Source organism: Aphis gossypii, unplaced genomic scaffold, assembly GCF_020184175.1.
Source record: "Aphis gossypii isolate Hap1 unplaced genomic scaffold, ASM2018417v2 Contig00225, whole genome shotgun sequence".
Lineage (NCBI taxonomy): Eukaryota > Metazoa > Arthropoda > Insecta > Hemiptera > Aphididae > Aphis > Aphis gossypii.
The window spans coordinates 16,660-34,245 of record NW_026083033.1 but is presented as its reverse complement, the minus strand read 5'-3'; the positions used below and the strand labels follow the sequence as shown (position 1 = coordinate 34,245).

At 33.6% G+C, this 17,586-nt stretch overlaps 3 protein-coding genes across 3 annotated transcripts; all 3 read left to right on the top strand.

Moving 5' to 3' along the window:
- The first annotated feature begins 4,129 nt into the window (after window positions 1-4,129).
- On the top strand, window positions 4,130-4,492 carry LOC126553378 (uncharacterized). The gene is made up of 2 exons (XM_050208551.1): window positions 4,130-4,318; window positions 4,394-4,492. The coding sequence occupies exons 1-2, from the start codon at window positions 4,130-4,132 to the stop codon at window positions 4,490-4,492; spliced, it is 288 nt and encodes a 95-aa protein (XP_050064508.1).
- A 6,481-nt stretch (window positions 4,493-10,973) lies between these two features.
- LOC126553403 (uncharacterized) lies at window positions 10,974-11,675 on the top strand. The gene is made up of 2 exons (XM_050208572.1): window positions 10,974-11,310; window positions 11,375-11,675. The coding sequence occupies exons 1-2, from the start codon at window positions 11,043-11,045 to the stop codon at window positions 11,629-11,631; spliced, it is 525 nt and encodes a 174-aa protein (XP_050064529.1). The 5' UTR covers window positions 10,974-11,042; the 3' UTR covers window positions 11,632-11,675.
- A 142-nt stretch (window positions 11,676-11,817) lies between these two features.
- On the top strand, window positions 11,818-12,735 carry LOC126553384 (uncharacterized). Its single transcript, XM_050208555.1, has 3 exons — window positions 11,818-11,884; window positions 11,948-12,229; window positions 12,296-12,735. Exons 1-3 carry the CDS (start codon window positions 11,818-11,820, stop codon window positions 12,733-12,735), a joined length of 789 nt encoding a protein of 262 aa, XP_050064512.1.
- The last annotated feature ends 4,851 nt before the right edge of the window (window positions 12,736-17,586 follow it).

The following is a 17,586-nucleotide window of genomic DNA, read 5'->3' as shown; positions in this document are numbered from 1 at the left end:
CATCTTCATATCGCTCGCTCCATGTTCTGAAACTGAACCTTTATCAAAATTATTACCAAATACTACTACGTTAATTTCAATTCAAAAAGTAACTCAACTTTTATTTCTTCACCTGCAAAATTGTTACCACCTAAAACTAACATATTAGAGCCATTGCCTAAAATAAAAGCATTTGCTATAACTTCTCACACAAAGTCAACAATATTAACAGCACCGATTACAGCAGTTTCAATTACAAATTCCTCTTCTTTAAATTCACCTATGAAGAAACCTTCAACAACTAGTGTACTTCAAGATAAATCTATTGTAAGCTCTGCAAAATTAATTACTCCGATAAATTTGAATTTACTTTATTCACACACAAAAGACAGCATTTTAGATAAAGACCAAGGGGAATCAGATAATGATAGTAGTAGTTCATTATCGGCAGATAATCTTTTTATAGCTCCATCAAATACTAATACTATTCAATATAAATTAGCATTTTTAAGAAATCATCCAGTTCAACCATCCATAATATACATAAATTACCATTTGACGCATTTAGAGTTTACAACAAACAATTTCAAATGACAAACAAGAAATAGAAACAAAAAACGTCAATGGATATCGTATAATTTAACTAGTCGACATTTTTACTGTTGTATATGCATGGCATTTTCTACGGATCAATCAAGTGCATGGGTCAAAGGAGTGTATTGTAGAAATAAAAATCTATATGAAAAAATAAGCAAACATGAAAATTCACATATACATGACATTTCAGTACAAACATACATACAAGCATCGTCCTAAACTGGTATCCAAGATTTATTAAATACCGAAAGGCGTACTAATGTGACAAAAAATCGGGAAGTAGTCAAAAGAATAATTGACGTAATTTTATTTTTGTCAAAACAAAGCCTTGCTTTTCGAGGAAAACGGAATGAAAATGCATTACATTTTAACATGGAACACTTAAAAGATTTTGATATTGGAACAGAAATAAATATTAATAGAGGAAATTTTATTGAACTTTTAAGACTATTATAAAAATACGACTCTGTCTTACGAAATCACATGGAAAGTGCCGAGCGAAAAGTCAAATACAAAATTAGAAAACAATTTAAAACTGGAAGAGGAAGTCGTATAACATTTTATCGAAAAATACTGTAAACAAATTAATCTTACTAATGAGTTCAAAAGTGAAAGAAACCATTTCGACTCAACTATCTTCAGTGAAACATTTTTCTCTGGAAATTGATTCTACTCAAGATGTAGCAGTGATAGATCAGTTATGTATTTGTTTGAGGTATGTATTGAACGGTAAAGCTGAGGAACGTATATTAGCATTGATACCACTAGATTCAGGAACAGGGGTTCACCAATTCACAAAAATAAAAGAAGTGTTAGTAAATAATATATTGATATTCAACATTTAATAAGTGTTTCATTTGATGGCGCGGCTAATATGAGTGGCCACTATAATGGCGTTAGGGCATTTATTCAAGAAGAAATCCCACAAACAGTATAACCTCATTGTCATGCACATGCTTTAAATTTGGTGATATCAGATGCCTCAAAACTGCATCCATACAAGATTTATTTTCCCTTTAAAACTTACTACTGCATTCATAAGCCGATCATATAAAAAACAAATTTATGGAAAGGATCGTTATCTAATAAAATTGGACCAGAAACTTCGAAAATTGCAAAAAGTTGGAGATACTCGTTGGAATAGTAAAGACGCAGCTTTACAAGCAATATTCCATGGTTTTTATGAAGATCACAATAAAGAGACCGATTTGCCATACTTCTTGAAGTTTTACATACATAAGGTTATGATACTTCAACTGACAGTGATACTCGATCGGAACCCGGATTTGCTAGTTAAATGTGTCTTTTGAAACTATTATGACAGTTTGTTATTTCTAAATATATTCTGTATTACGACGCCAATTTCCAAATATCTTCAGTCAAAAGGATTAAATTACTTGTCAGCTTGGAATCAAATTCTATCTTTTAAAAAAGAGTTGAAAAAAATATCAATAAATGAATATTTTCAGAATATTTATATAGAGGTTAAAAAAATTATCAATATTATGGTTATAAAAACAAACCATTTAGAACACGTGATGATTGAAGAAGATTTTAAGATAAAAAGGAAAAGGAAGATTAAAATGATGCCAGGAGAATAATCAAGAGACGAAAAATCAAATTTTGACAGTAAAGATAAATATCGTATAGAAGTTTTTCGAAATGTTATGGATACAATTTTGATGGCCATAGATTTAAGATATACCGAGAAAAAAAATGAAAACATTTTAATAGGGCTTTCGTTGATTTGTCGTGGACCTAGGTATTTTGAAAACATAGAAAATCGTGGTAAAACATTTGGGAACAAATTAGAAGTTTTTGCATTAATGGCCAACGTTGAAGTGACTGAAGTTTTAGAAGAACTAATAGCTTTTGCTACATCATACAAGACCATGATACCCCTTTGTAATTCAAATGACATTACGTCAGTTGCAGAAAAACATGAATTAAGTGAATATGAATCTTGAGATGATGATTACAGTATGGTCGATGAAGGTACATTTTTAAATTTATTATAATATATAACATAAATGCAATTTTTCTATCATATTTTTATTTCAGGAAATCGTAAAAATAATGGCTGGTGCATTCCATGCGCATTTTCTATATTACACAAATATTATTACATAGGATCTTCGCCTTCAGCATTCAAGAACTTATATAAAATATATGTAGTTGCTATGACATTAGCTTGCACACAAGTCAACTGTGAAAGGGCCTTCTCTAAATTAAAAATAATTAAAAGCCGTTAAGAGCAGCAATTAATCAAGAACATCTTGAAGCTTTGATGCTGTTATCCATCGAAAGTGATCTTATTCCAAACGAGGAAGAAACTATACATTTATTGGGTGAAAGTTCTTATGAACTAAGTAGATTACTTTTATTTTAAAGTATTTATAATTTTAATACTTAAAATATGATTATTATATTTATATTATTTACTTATACATTTAAATCTTTAAGTCATTATAATCATTATATAAATATACACTATACCCGTATATAGGTTATGCATAAGTTATATTTTATTATTTAATATTGTAGGTATGGTATATTTTAATTAATAAATAATATTAAAATTGAACTATGTGAATTATGAATAAAAGAATTTGTTCTTATTAGTTATTCGTAATATATTAAATAGGTACCTCGTACCTACTTGTTATGTCTGCTTTAAAACTTTATAATTTTAAGAATAATTGGATATTCGATAAAATATAAGTGTTCCTTTGAGTGGATTAAAATCAACATTTTTTTTTTAAAAAATGAATTTACTCTTAACTATCTACATATATAAATAGTTACTATTATATATAAATATATATATAAGTATCTATATCATATTTATGTCTGCATCATACTTCCAAAAAAATAACGTGTTATTCTTATTTTTTTTTATATTTACTTATCTGGACTCTTTTCTAAATTAGGTAAGTTTGAAAAAAAACATACGGGCCCCTAATTATTTTTGCACCCCGGACCAAAAGTAGCCAGTCCGCCCCTGTGTGTACATAATATCATATATGTTATGTTAATAATAATTTTTATTTATCATTTAGAAATTGCACATTTTAATTTTTTTTTAAATATCTTAATATAATTATTATAATATATATAATAGTATATTACAATATATTAAACTATATTTGAATTATTTTTTAATAAGTAAATGTAAAAGTTATATATATTAAATTTTCATTAAAAAATGCTGCTATTAAACTATATTCAGTCTTTAGTGTATTTCTCTATGATGTTGAGTTTAAATGTGAAAAGAAAAATGTCCCTAATTAAATTTGATTATTCTTTATACAACTCTTTTTTTTTATTTATTTAATGTGTTGCACTTTATTAGATTCCCTAGCGGTGAGATAATTTTATGGAATATGCTTATTATTAATTCATGCTTTTTCACTATATATAACATAAGCTTATATTATTGTACGCACATTAAAACTGACCTCCTTTTATGATATAGTTAGTTCAACCGGTCTTGGAGATTGCGGCATAAGGCAACGAACAAGAAGTGGACGTGGCTATCCCTGATGACAACGAGATGGAGGTGGAAATTATTGAAGTCCAAATGAATGAGGTAATGATGGACATAAATAAAGAAGATCCATTGCAATCCGAGGAAGTGGTACAAGGTGACATCGAGTTTGTCGATTTACTGCCTGCTGACGCAGAGGCAGTATTTGAATTCAGGGATATATTTGATGTTTTACTATCAGGCGTCGATGAAGAGGTCAGTAAATACCTCATACACTATAATGAATATTGGTTACAGTTTTTCCTTTTACAACTGTCATTTTAATTACAGTTTGTGCCGATTCCACCGAGCGTTCCTAGAGCGCACGTGGCCATGAGAGACCGTCTGACTGGCATTCAATATGAACTTCCAGAGCGTCATGACATTTGACCATTGGATGCCGTCTGCACGCAATGTAGTGCCCGACATTTCTCTTGCGAACGTGTAAACAGAAATCATTTTACAACGTGTTGTAATAACGGTCAAATGGCCGTTACAGGAGAGCGTGTGATGGGTCAACCACCAGAGTTATTAATTCGTTTGTTAATAGATGATTCACAGGTAGCTAAACATTTTCGCAAAGAAATCCGTCGGTACAACAACACTCTGGCATTATTGACGGTAAATAAAGTGTTGGTAACATAGCTGGTTATGTGTATTCAGTTGAGTTTCAGAAACGTGGTCTTCCACACACACACATACTAATCATCTTGCACGAGGATAGCAAGTTGCTTACTGCTGACGACGCCGACAATGTTGTGTGTGCCTACTTGCCTGAACCTGCAACTGAAAGACGACTATTTGACAGAGTAAAATCGCACATGGTTCACGGATTGCGTGGACAACTCAACCGCAACAGTCTGTGTATGTTGGACAACAGTTGTTCAAAGAAGTATCCCAAAGAATACAGTGAAGAGACTGTGTACGTTTTTGATAGTGGTTACCCGACTTACCGCAGACCGAACAATGGACTTGTGGCAAACGTCAGAAGTCACCCTGTCGGCAATGAGTTTGTTGTCCCGTACAACCCGTACTAGCTGGTTAAGTATGACGCACACATAAACGTTGATTTGTGCTCTACTGTAAAGAGTGTAATGTATTTATATAAATTCGTATACAAGAACCATGACAAGGCTACCTTGGAAATTTAGAATGGAGACGAAATAGATAAGTAAGTGAATTAATCTTAAAGTTGTGAAAATTACATTTAACTAATTATTATAATTGTTTTAGACTATTTTTATTATTTTAACTGAATTTGTTCTCTATTATTTTTTTACTATTTTAAAAATAATTATTTATTTAATAGTATATTACATTATATGCTATATGAATACATAGCATAATTATTTTATCGTTTAACGGTTATTACTGTTCAATCTTATTTGTTATTGTTATTATGTCATTATATATATTTGCAATGTACTTCTAGTATTTATTTTTTTGGGGTAATTTGTATGTCATTTATTTAGATTATGCAATAAAAATATCTAATATTCCATTTCAATACAATACACTTAGAACAGTCTACTAAACATATTGTAAAGTTGTATCAATCTTCCCAGTAACGTTAACTTCATTATTATTATTTTTATGTATTATTATGTATACAATGTATATTATATAATATAATATATTATTATAATTAGCAATTTCTAATTTAATTTAATTTAATTAGATATTAAGGTAATTAAATAACCAAGAAAAACAATGTCAACTACAATAACATTGCAATATGGCATACCAGTTTCACATATTAGTTAACTACTACTACACTTTAAACTTATTATTATATATATATTTTATATAAATTATATAATGATACATGTTGTTGTTACCTAACACTTTTTTTTTAATATAATATATTTATTTTTTGATATAATATATATTATTGATTTCAGTTACATAAACTCGCGGTACGTCAGTCTGCCAGAAGCTGTTTGGAGGTTGTTTTCGTATGAAATGCATAACAAGAGTCATACCATCGTTAGACTTCGCGTCCACCTGGAAAACTATCACAACGTGTACTTTGAACCCGGACAGGTACTAGAGCAAGTACAAAACGCCACCCTGGCTCGAACTAACTCACGGCCTTTTTCGAGCTCAACGCCATCGATGGCGAAGCTAGACAATACCTGTACCATGAGATACTGGTATACTACACTTGGAACGTGACGCCAGTGTTGCCAGATACGAGGATTTTTCCTTTTTCCGGGGATTTTTTTATTATTTAAGGAAAAAGTCGAGGATCCGAGGATTTTAAATGAAATACGAGGATTTCTCGGTAAAACCACAAAAAACTGCCTATTTGAAATAAATAAAATTAATTTGTCCATTAATAAATTTGTGTGAGTACACGTCATAACTCATGTTATTGCATGCAAGCAGTCAGTGGAGGGTAGTGGTCACGATTTAAGATAATATATTATCTTAAATCGTGGTAATGGTCTTTACGTATGAGAGAGAAAGGCCGTAGATAATATAAATCCTGATTAACTAACATACCTTATCATGATAAAAATAATATTATAATTTATATACCTTTATTTATATACTACCTAGTTTTAACCAATACCTATAAATTATAATTTAAAAACTTAAAATGTCGTCTAGTGAAGATGAATACAGAATCAAAGGACCGAAGAAAAAGCCGTACACTCCAAAGTACAGAAAAGACTGGGAACGTTTACCAGATTTACAAAAATGGTTGACTTGCAGTAAGAAAGGTAACATTTACTTTCACTGTAATGTATGTTATGACGATTATTTAGGAGGTCTCATCGCAGTTTGTAAACATGGATCTTCCGAAAAGCATAAGAAAAATGCTTTATCTGTAAGAAATATGATTGACCCTATGTCAAAACTTAAATCTTTAAAAACCCTTGAAGATAAAACAAAAGAATCGGAACTGCGTTTATCCATGTTTATTGTAGAACACAATATTTCACTTAGAACTTCTGATCATCTTGTACAGCTAATTAAAAGTATACCACCAGAAGTGATAAGCAACTTGACTTGCAATAGAACTAAGGCAACTGCATTAATAAACAATGTGATCGGTAAATTCTCATTTGAAAATCTGATTTCCAGAATGCAAAATAGTTATTTTTCTATACTTATTGATGAGTTAACTGACCGATCTGCAATTAAACATTTAGCCATTGTAGTGAGAATTATGGATAAAAATAAATTTTTGGTGGGAGATGCATTTGCTTGTTTAGAACCAATCAGCCATGCAAGTGCATACAATATTTTTGATGTTATTATTAAGTTTTTTAATACAAACAATATACCATATAAAGACAATCTAATTGGCTTTGCATCAGATTGAGCTAATGCCATGTTCGACTGTAAGCATTCTGTCAAAACACTGCTAGAAGAAGAAGTACCAGGAATATTTTTAATAAAATGTATATGCCATTCCATGGCATTATGCGCATCATATGCTGCTGAAAAATTGCAAAATGCCGTAGAAGATCTTATAAGAGATATATACTCTTACATGAAAGTAGTATTTTTTAGTATGTTCTGTACCCCCCGCAAATCCGGTAAATCCGGCTACACCGCCCTCCCTATCGTGCGCGTGCCATGCTCCGTCATGCCTATCGGTGCCGTGCCCCCCTCCCCTCCACGCCATGCCCGGTCTTACCCCTCCCCTCAATTCCAATACCTGCCCGGCTATGCCTCTCCCCTCCATGCCTATCGCATACCTGCCCGGCCATGTCCCTCCCCTCCCATCCATTCCTATCCAGTCTCACTCATCCCGACAGATAATAGTACTTAACATTTCTATAACACCTACAAAACGATTAAGATAATCACATATCTATGTTATACATTATCACCTGCAGTATTAATATTATAACAACTTGACATTTCTATAACACCTTGTTGTTATTAGTTATATATTATTTCTCTTTCAACTAAAAGTCATTAGGAAAAGGCTATTTACGTGTGGGACATCACTTTCCATTTCGGTATATGATTATTTATTTATCATACGTTGTATAGCTATATGGATGGGGAAAATATATCATATAATATAAGAGACCCGATTTTACTCAAAGAAGACATACTGTTCTTCAATCTCTTGAAAACAGTCTACAGTTTACTATTGTTCTCAGTTCAGTCTTCATTACGTAAAAATGTTTAAGTGTGATGTTTGTGAAAAAGTTTTCACTGTGAAGTCTAATATGTGGAGACATGAAAAATCTCACAAACAAATTAAATTTACATGGGGTGAATGCAAACAAATATTCTGTCGACGGGATGATCTTGTAAATCACGTGCAGAAAAAACATGGTATGTATTTTATTAAGTATTTATCTATATATAAAATTAGTGGCTTATACTTACGAATATCGAATTTTCTATATATTGATAGGTAAACAAATTAAACGAATAACCGATACTAGTCCAAATTAAAATAATAATAATTCATCGTTTTCCTATAGTATATATTTCATTACTAAAATTTTTATATTAATATTCATAATTATTTAATAGCGGTCATTTCCATAAAATTGTTTAGCGCGTGTAATTAAATATTAAGGAATAAAGAATATTTTAATATACTTATAAATATCGAATTTTCTATATATTCAAAAATAATATAAACGAATAACTGATACTAGTTCAAATTAGAATAATAATAATCCTCTATACTTATATTGAAAAATAATATAAAGATTTAGCTGATTCTAGCTCAAATTAAAATAATTATATCCCACGTTAGCTTAGTATAATTTCTTACTATAGGTAATTTTATATATTAGTACCGTAATTATTTAATAACGTTCATTTCCATAAAACTGTTATAGTAATATTATATGTATATAAATTGTTTAGCGCGCGTAATTAAATATTAACGAATAAATAATTTAAATATTGAAATATATATATATATATATATATATATAATATATTAATTTATATAATAATATATCGTATGTTTAGTATAGATTATCTAAGAAAAATCTTTTATTCTATATAATTCATTCTTAAGGTTTTGTTAAGTATGGTTCTGAATATAATTTGGCTATGGGTATCGCAGTCGGACGACAGCAGCAACAGCAGCAGTCATTAAGTGTGTAGTAATTATATTAATAAAATGTATCGGAAACGATAATAACCGAGGACAGAGCTTTTAAAACCGTGTCGAGGGAGGCGTACATTCATAGCGATGTGAGTGCTATGGTCGATGAGGACTTTGCAGCGCTCATGTCCGAGGAAGATCGATGTATGAAAAAGGGGTCAGGCTTTACTCTATCCAGTATCGATGGCTTACTGCTAGATATCTACGAACATACCCCTCTTGGAGCGTCTTCGTATATTCCACTCCCAGAAAACATTATGCGGAAAAAGGCCGTCATTAATCCAATGAATATTGACGATGACTGCTCCAAGTGGGCTATTCTAGCCAGACACGTTCTAGTAGGTCACCATAATCATGTGGGTCAAAAATATTATAACGAAGAGCATCGGTACAATTTTTCCGAACTATCCTCCCCGACACCTGTTTCGGAAATCCATATATTCGAACGACGGAATAAGGGGGTGTCGGTAAACGTATATGGATTGAAACCCGGTAAAGGGGGAAAGGTGGGTAAGGGTGGTAAGGGGGAAAAAGTAGGTAAAGAGAGTGTAGTGTACCCAATCAGAGTTGTCGATAACGAGAAGGCTGATCATTTTGACCTTCTCGTGGTTGAAGGCTCGGAACGAGTGCACTACACGTACATTTCAAATTTTTCACGGCTGGTGCGGAATCAGAAAACATTACACACCAGTCGACTTTTTATATGCAAGAGGTGTTTCACATCATTCGATGAGCAGGTTAAAAAAAGTAAATTGTCTGGCAATGAGGCTCTCCAAGCAACATATGCGGTTATGCGGGCTTAATAAACCGATTTTACCTGTTATGCCGGAGGAGGGGGAAGTGCTCGGGTTTAACGGGTGGGCTAACATGCAACGTCATCCGTTTGCGATATACGCTGATTTTGAAGCCATACTTGAAAAACAGACGGAGCTGGTGGGGGCGAGCACTGATGGGATACACGCACATCATCCGATGAGTTACGGGTACTTTGTCAAGGCGGTGGCAGACGTACCCGTAGCGCTGATGGAAAAATACGACATACCGCAAACGCCGGTCGTATACCGCGGATCGGAATCGCGTGACGAGGTGGCCAAACACTTTGTCGCCAGTTTCACCGCGCTCGCAACCAAGTTGGGTGATCTACTGAAGGCGACTAATGTGCCGATTTCAATGAGTGTGGAGGAGGTACGTATGCACAACGCGAAGTGTGTGTGCGATATGTGCAAGTTAGCGTTCACTGAGACCAGGTGTAAAGTCGCTGACCACTGTCATCTGTCGGGACGGCTGAGACATACGCTCTGCGCGCCGTGCAACATCAAGCTCGTCACACCCAAGTGTGTACCATGCTTTCTTCACAACCTCTCGAAATATGACACACACTTTATCGTAACCGAACTCAGTTACTATAAGGAGTCGATAACGGTGATCCCCAACACCGAGGAGAACTACATTTCGTTCTCGAAGCGCGTCATGCCCGACTTCAGTGTGAGGTTCTTGGACTCGTGTCGGTTCATGGCTTCGAGCCTGGCCGAGTTGGCCGGGAACCTCCTCACGAAGCCCGGTGACTTTGAGAAGTTTCGGGAGACCGCCAAAGTGTTTCAGCCCGCCGATATATCACTCGTCACGCGAAAGGGTGTGTTTCCGTACGAGTACACCGACAAATAGTAAATATAGGAAACCGTCCTACCACCGAAACGCGAGTTTTACAGTATATTGACCGAGAAGCATGTAAGTGATGAGGACTACGTGCACGCGACGGAGGTATGGCAACATTTCAACTGCACGACCCTCGGTGACTACAGTGATTTGTACCTGAAGGTGGACGTTCTCCTTTTGGCCGACTTGATGGAAAACTTCCGTGACCTCTGCATGTCGACGTACAATCTCGACCCCGTGTATTATTATACGGCGCCAGGGTTTACGTTCGACGCCATGTTGAGGTATACGGGCGTCTCACTGGAGTTACTCACTGATTACGATATGGTACTCTTTGTGGAACAGGGGATTAGAGGGGGGTTGGTCCAGGCCAGTGAACAGTACTGTCGAGCCAACAACCCTAAAACGCCCGGGTATGACGCCGAGAAGCCCCCGTCGTGGCTCGTCTACCAGGATTGTAAATATATACAATGCTTATACAATTATTGATTATATTACTAACTTTAAACCTATTCTTGCAGGTAACAACTTGTACGGGTACGCCATGGGAGAGTACATGCCCTACGCGGGGTTCAAGTGGTATGAGGGGGATTTGGATCGCTCTCTAGAGCTGTTGGACGGAATGACTGACAAATCCGACGTTGGGCGTATCTACGAGATCGATATCGCTTATCCCGATAACCTGCATGACGCGCACAACGATCTCCCCTTCTTACCACGAAATGCCGTACCGCCGGGCTCAAAAGTGAACAAGTTAATGGCTACGCTGGAGCGGTAAGAGCGGTATATAGTTCACTATAGAAATTTAAAGCAAGCCATTGCTAATGGACTGATAGTGGAAAAAGTAATATAATATAATACATGAAATCAAATTACGTGAAATTAACCTCGATAATAGGTTCACAGGGTGTTGGAATTCCGACAGTCGGCGTGGCTTGCTGAATACATAAATTTAAATACGAGTATGAGGAAGAAGGCTGGCAACGCATTTGAACGTGATTTCTTCAAACTACTCAATAACGCGGTGTTTGGTAAATATATCAGACAGCTCGTCATTAATCAGACTATACCTATATTATTATTCGAATTTACAGGGAAAACTATGGAATGTGTTCGGAACCGCATTTCCATGGAATTGGTTTCGTGTCCACGTCGAATGCGGAAACTCTTGAATAAACCAACGTTCAAACACGTGACCACGTACACCGAGACTCTGGCCGCCGTATCATTGCAAAAGAGTGAGGTGCATTTCTCCAAGCCTATTTACGTGGGGTTTGCCGTCCTGGAAATAAGCAAGGAGTTAATGTACGACTACCATTACAATGTAATGCGGCGGCATTATAACGATTCGATTAGACTGATGTACATGGATACAGGTATTTACCAAATAATAAATATTATTTACACTCTTATATGTAATATACGTAATGCTTTTTATATAGATTCCCTGATGTATCGAGTGAACACCGGCGATTTCTATAAGGACCTGGTGGACAACCCCGCGCTCCTCGGACGGATGGACACCTCGAATCTCCCCGTCACTCACCCGTGCTACGTCGGTACGCGTAAGAAGATCCCCGGATTGTTCAAGGACGAGACGGCGGGCCGTACTATGTACGAGTTCATTGCACTCCGGGCTAAATCTTACGTGTACAAAATTGAGGGGGACGAAAAACTTGTTGCCAAGGGAATTCGAGGACATGTGGTCCGAAATCACTTGACGTTCAAGGACCACAAGCGCTGTCTGTTCGAGGACGACGACGCTGGTGACGGTGACGAGAGCGAGGAGCTCGGCACGGATGACGACGATTTCGACGACGGTGACTTTGGCGACACGACAATGAGTGGAAGGACGTGGAGAAGAGACGGCGAGGGCGCCTGATGGCTCGATCGGTCGTCGACACGATACACGGGAATGCCGTCGCCGCCATTGCCGGTGTGAAATTCGCCCCGACACCACTTCCCGCGTACGCACCGTACACACCGTATAGGGAAAACATATCGATCCGATCGTTCGAGCACCGCGTCAAAACGATTAAGACCATGAAAATGACTCTTAATCGTTTTGACGATAAACGTGTTGTTGATGACGATCGGATTCGTACGCGCGGGTACGGCCATTACGCACTACGCGCGTGATATTATATTGTATATATGTATTTATTTTGTTTTATATTGTACACTTGAATAATATATTGTAATTATATTGTATTTCATAGACCCATGTAAATAATATTGTAATATAATAGTATTATGTATGTATGATTATACGTAAAATAAATATAATATAATATAATATGTATTATAATATTATTATGAATCAGTTCACGGCGGCCGAGAGTGACTGTTCCGTGAGTGACCGTGCCGTTCTGTGAGCGACCGTGCCGTTCCGTGAGTGTCCGTGACGTTCTGTGAGCGACCGTACCGTTCTGTGAACGTCACGCTGTTCTGTGAGTGACAGTACCGTTCTGTGAGTGACAGTGCCGTTCCTCGAGCGGTTGAACAATGGTTTGTATTAGGGGGGTTTAAGAATTATTTTTAAAAAACCGTATTTTATAATGTGTAGCAATTAAAACTATACATAATGTAAAATATAATTTATACATGGTAGAACAATTTCCGTATTCTTAAAGATTATTAACATACCATTTTTTCAATGCGAATACTTTATTCAATGTACATTGTTGTGGATTGAAATCTGAATTGGAAACCACAGCATGGCAGTGTTTCTCCGCGGGTCAATCGACAAATGCGGGGGCATTCAAAGTCTTCCAAATTGAGTACGACGGCATGCTGCATAAAGTCGGCGATAATCCCTCGTTTACACCCCCCTTTTACGTAAATCCCTCTGAATTTTAATGATTGGAATATTTTATGTATTTCTTCATATTCTACTCCGCCGCAATCTAACGATAAACCGTGATGCGACCGATGTAGGTAACTGTTTACACTTAGTCTTCTTGTATCTTGTTTTAAAGACGTATGTCTAAATATCCAGTGTTGATTGAACGATGATTCAATGTCTATTACAGACATTTCTTTAATAAAGTACTCCCCGTTAACTCCGATAATATAATGAACGTCTAAAATACCTGATATCATATTGTAGATGAATCAGATTCACACACAGTACACATACAGAGAGCTTTAATTGAGGTTTATATAATATAATATATCAAACATAGAATAGAAACGTTTTTTAAATAATACATTAGTTAACTATATAGGTCGTATAAAGTTAATAACTGATAAAAATTAATAATTTGTATAATACCTACCATAACCCGTACAATGACTAGGTACATGCAAAAACTATCCGTGACATGTAAGTATATTTTTATAAAATCTTCCTGCTAGGTTAGCCCCCACCTAATAATTAAATGGTGGAATATCTACTTATTATTTATTATGTATGTATACACATACTATCTACGAATTATAAATCAGATTATGAAATAGTCAGTGGAACGATAGCTCGAATAATACATACAGATGATTAATCGCTAATGGGTGAGGTAATGTTTAATAAACAATAATTTAGTAATAACAGTGACATCTGTCAGTCTGATAACAAATTCCTTTTATCAGATTATTCACTCCACCTATTTATTACGGTCGGTAGAAAAAATAAAAAATAAATAAAATAAAATAAAATAAAAAATCAATAGTTCATCGCTAAATGTGTCAATGTGTGTATCTAGTATATACATTTACATTATCTCCTAACTATAATATAGTGATGTATCTGATTATTATTAACAGTATACATAGATAAATGAAATATGGCGATAACTCGATTAATATTCGATCGTCGTATGCATATTACACCTCGCCGTCGTTGACAACCTCATTACATTTATATATAGTAGGTAAGATATATTATATATTTTATAGTAACACATACTTTCAGAAAATACCTAACTCTGAGGTTCTCACTATAAAAGTTATAGAACATTATTATGTCACGTATAGATAAGAATAGCACAATATCCATTTTCGTTCACGAGGGTTATTAGGTTTTAAGTACGAGAATGATGAAAATGATATGAAGATCCTCGACATTGATATCCCGCTTTTCACTGTCGGAAACTATATAATATCACTTAAAATTATTTTTCACTAAAGTCATAGCTTTATAATATTTATAAAATACTATACACTTATTAATAGTAGAATATCATATCACTCTCATTACGCTCAACTGTTTTATTTTCATATTATATATTCAAACACTATCTCCTCCAACATATAGATCGAGTGTTAATAACTTGAACTCTATTATACACAATTGTATAGAGAGTATAACTTATTTCATCATATTAATATTAATATAAATTTCCTAATGTAATTTGTTTAAATATGTCAACAGAAAAATACTAGCTCATTATATCATTATTGTTAATGGTAATGACATTTAAACATTTTAAACATTACTCTATATTTTATTTATTTTAGAACATGTAAATGATTATGATTTAATAGTTTTTGTTTAGTGAAAACTAAAAGAGAAAATTCGAGTGTCTATAATAATAATCGATGATCGTTAACGCTTAAGCGGTCATTAAAGGCTAACTGAAAGTGAAACACTTTCACTTTTCAAAATACACGAGTTTTCAACTGAAAACAATACACGAGATTCACTGTAAATATATTTATGTTTGATAATTAATATATTTTTCAAAATCATACTTTATAATTTATATCATATAGGAAACTTAACAAAATGATTTCAACTCGTATGGAAATACTATAAAGAATGAAAATACATGTTTGATAATTTATTGATGAAAGGTTAATATATTAGAATTTACTAAAAAGTTTCAGCGTCATAATATTATTACAAATTAACATACATATAGACTATAGTAATAATACTATACACTTATTAGATACTAGTAGAATAATATCATATTATTACTCACATTACACTTAATTGTTTCATTTACCATATTATATATTTCAAATACTATCATCTCCAACATATGAAATATAGATCGAATGTTAATAACTTAAACTATTATACACACATGAAGAAAATATAAAATATTTTATATATCTTGACCTATTATCACGATGTGATTCTATACGTTATAACTATAATTAAACTCCTTTCTTACATAGTTATATACACTATATTATATTCTACAGAAAGTATGAATATAACGTATAGGTTGAAAAATAAAACATATTTTCAATTAAATTAAATATGATTGATTTATTATGATAATAAATAAATAAAAATAATAGTAATAATAATAATAATAGTTATTTAAGTTATTTATGCATGTTTATATTTTATATTCATTATTGAAATCCGATATTAAACGATCTTCCACATTGTCCTTTGAAAATAAGGCTTAACACCTTATCATCACCCTGGTTGAATTTCAATACATCCTCATCGCTAACCTTTATAGATCGTGGAAGGTATACTTCCATCAACCCTCCGTCATCATCACCCTCTAACACGCAGTGAACGGTGAGACCATATTGCGTTTCCCGATTCTCCATTTTTATGATCGGATAAAGACGATCAATACTTAGATCCCCCACTGACATGAACCGTGTGTTGGATTATTTCGTTAAACTCTTCTTTAAAGCCTCCATATTATCCTGTTAATTAATGAAATAGTTAATATATGATGTATGAATATTATTAAGAGTCGTACATATTAATATACCCCCACCACCTAGATAAGATATTTATATTTATATATATATATATTCAAAGGTGGGCAAGTTAACGACAATAATTAACTCAAGTTAAGTTAAGAGGATACAACATCGATAAGTTAAAAGTTAACAGTTAACAAATTAAAAAGTTAATCTAGGATGGGGTACAGTGAGATAGTAATTTAAAATTAGCTATTTTGATTATATCTTAAAATATATTTAAGTTATGAGTTATATTATTATACGATTTAAATGCTTGACACAATCGTTAAAATAAATCGTATATATACAAAATCAGAAAATCATGAAAATAATTATTTTCAATGATATAAGTAAAAGAAAAATATATATATATAAATATATATTATAACATGTGTATGTTTTATGTTTATCCAATAAATATAGTACTACTCACTCAATTTTCGTAAAATAACGAAGGTGATTCCCTCTCGTATTCCTCAGTATCGTAGTAGTCTCTGTCGTCGTCGTCGTCCTTGTCACCTTCGTCATCGTGCTCGTCGTCGTCTTCGTTCTTTTCGTGTTTATCCGTACAACAGTCGTACTTAGAGCACTTGTTATCGATTACGAGTAGTAGACGAGTGATATCGAATATATTGTTACAACCCGTATTTATATGATTCAAAATACCCTACTCGAATTATTAGCTATACAAATATACACGAACATGAAGATGTGTGGAAATGGTCAACAACGTATCACCTCATTAAAGGCATTAAACTCTCTCTCATTAGAAGCGGTCTACTTTCCATCATTAGAATGCCGAAAACAACAACAACGGTCTTACAACCTTTACATCATAGTGTTATAGTATAATGTTATAGTGAACAAATGAATAACATTGAGCAATGAATACATGGCATGTATGTGTTATGCCATAACAATATGTTATCGTCAGCGAGAATCAGTATCAAATCAATTGTAATAGAGATGATAATATTATATGTGAAATTAGCTTCCGCCCATATATCTTATAATTAAATAACAAAAAATTATTTATTTCCTATACTATATAAGTATATACATATACTATATATTCATA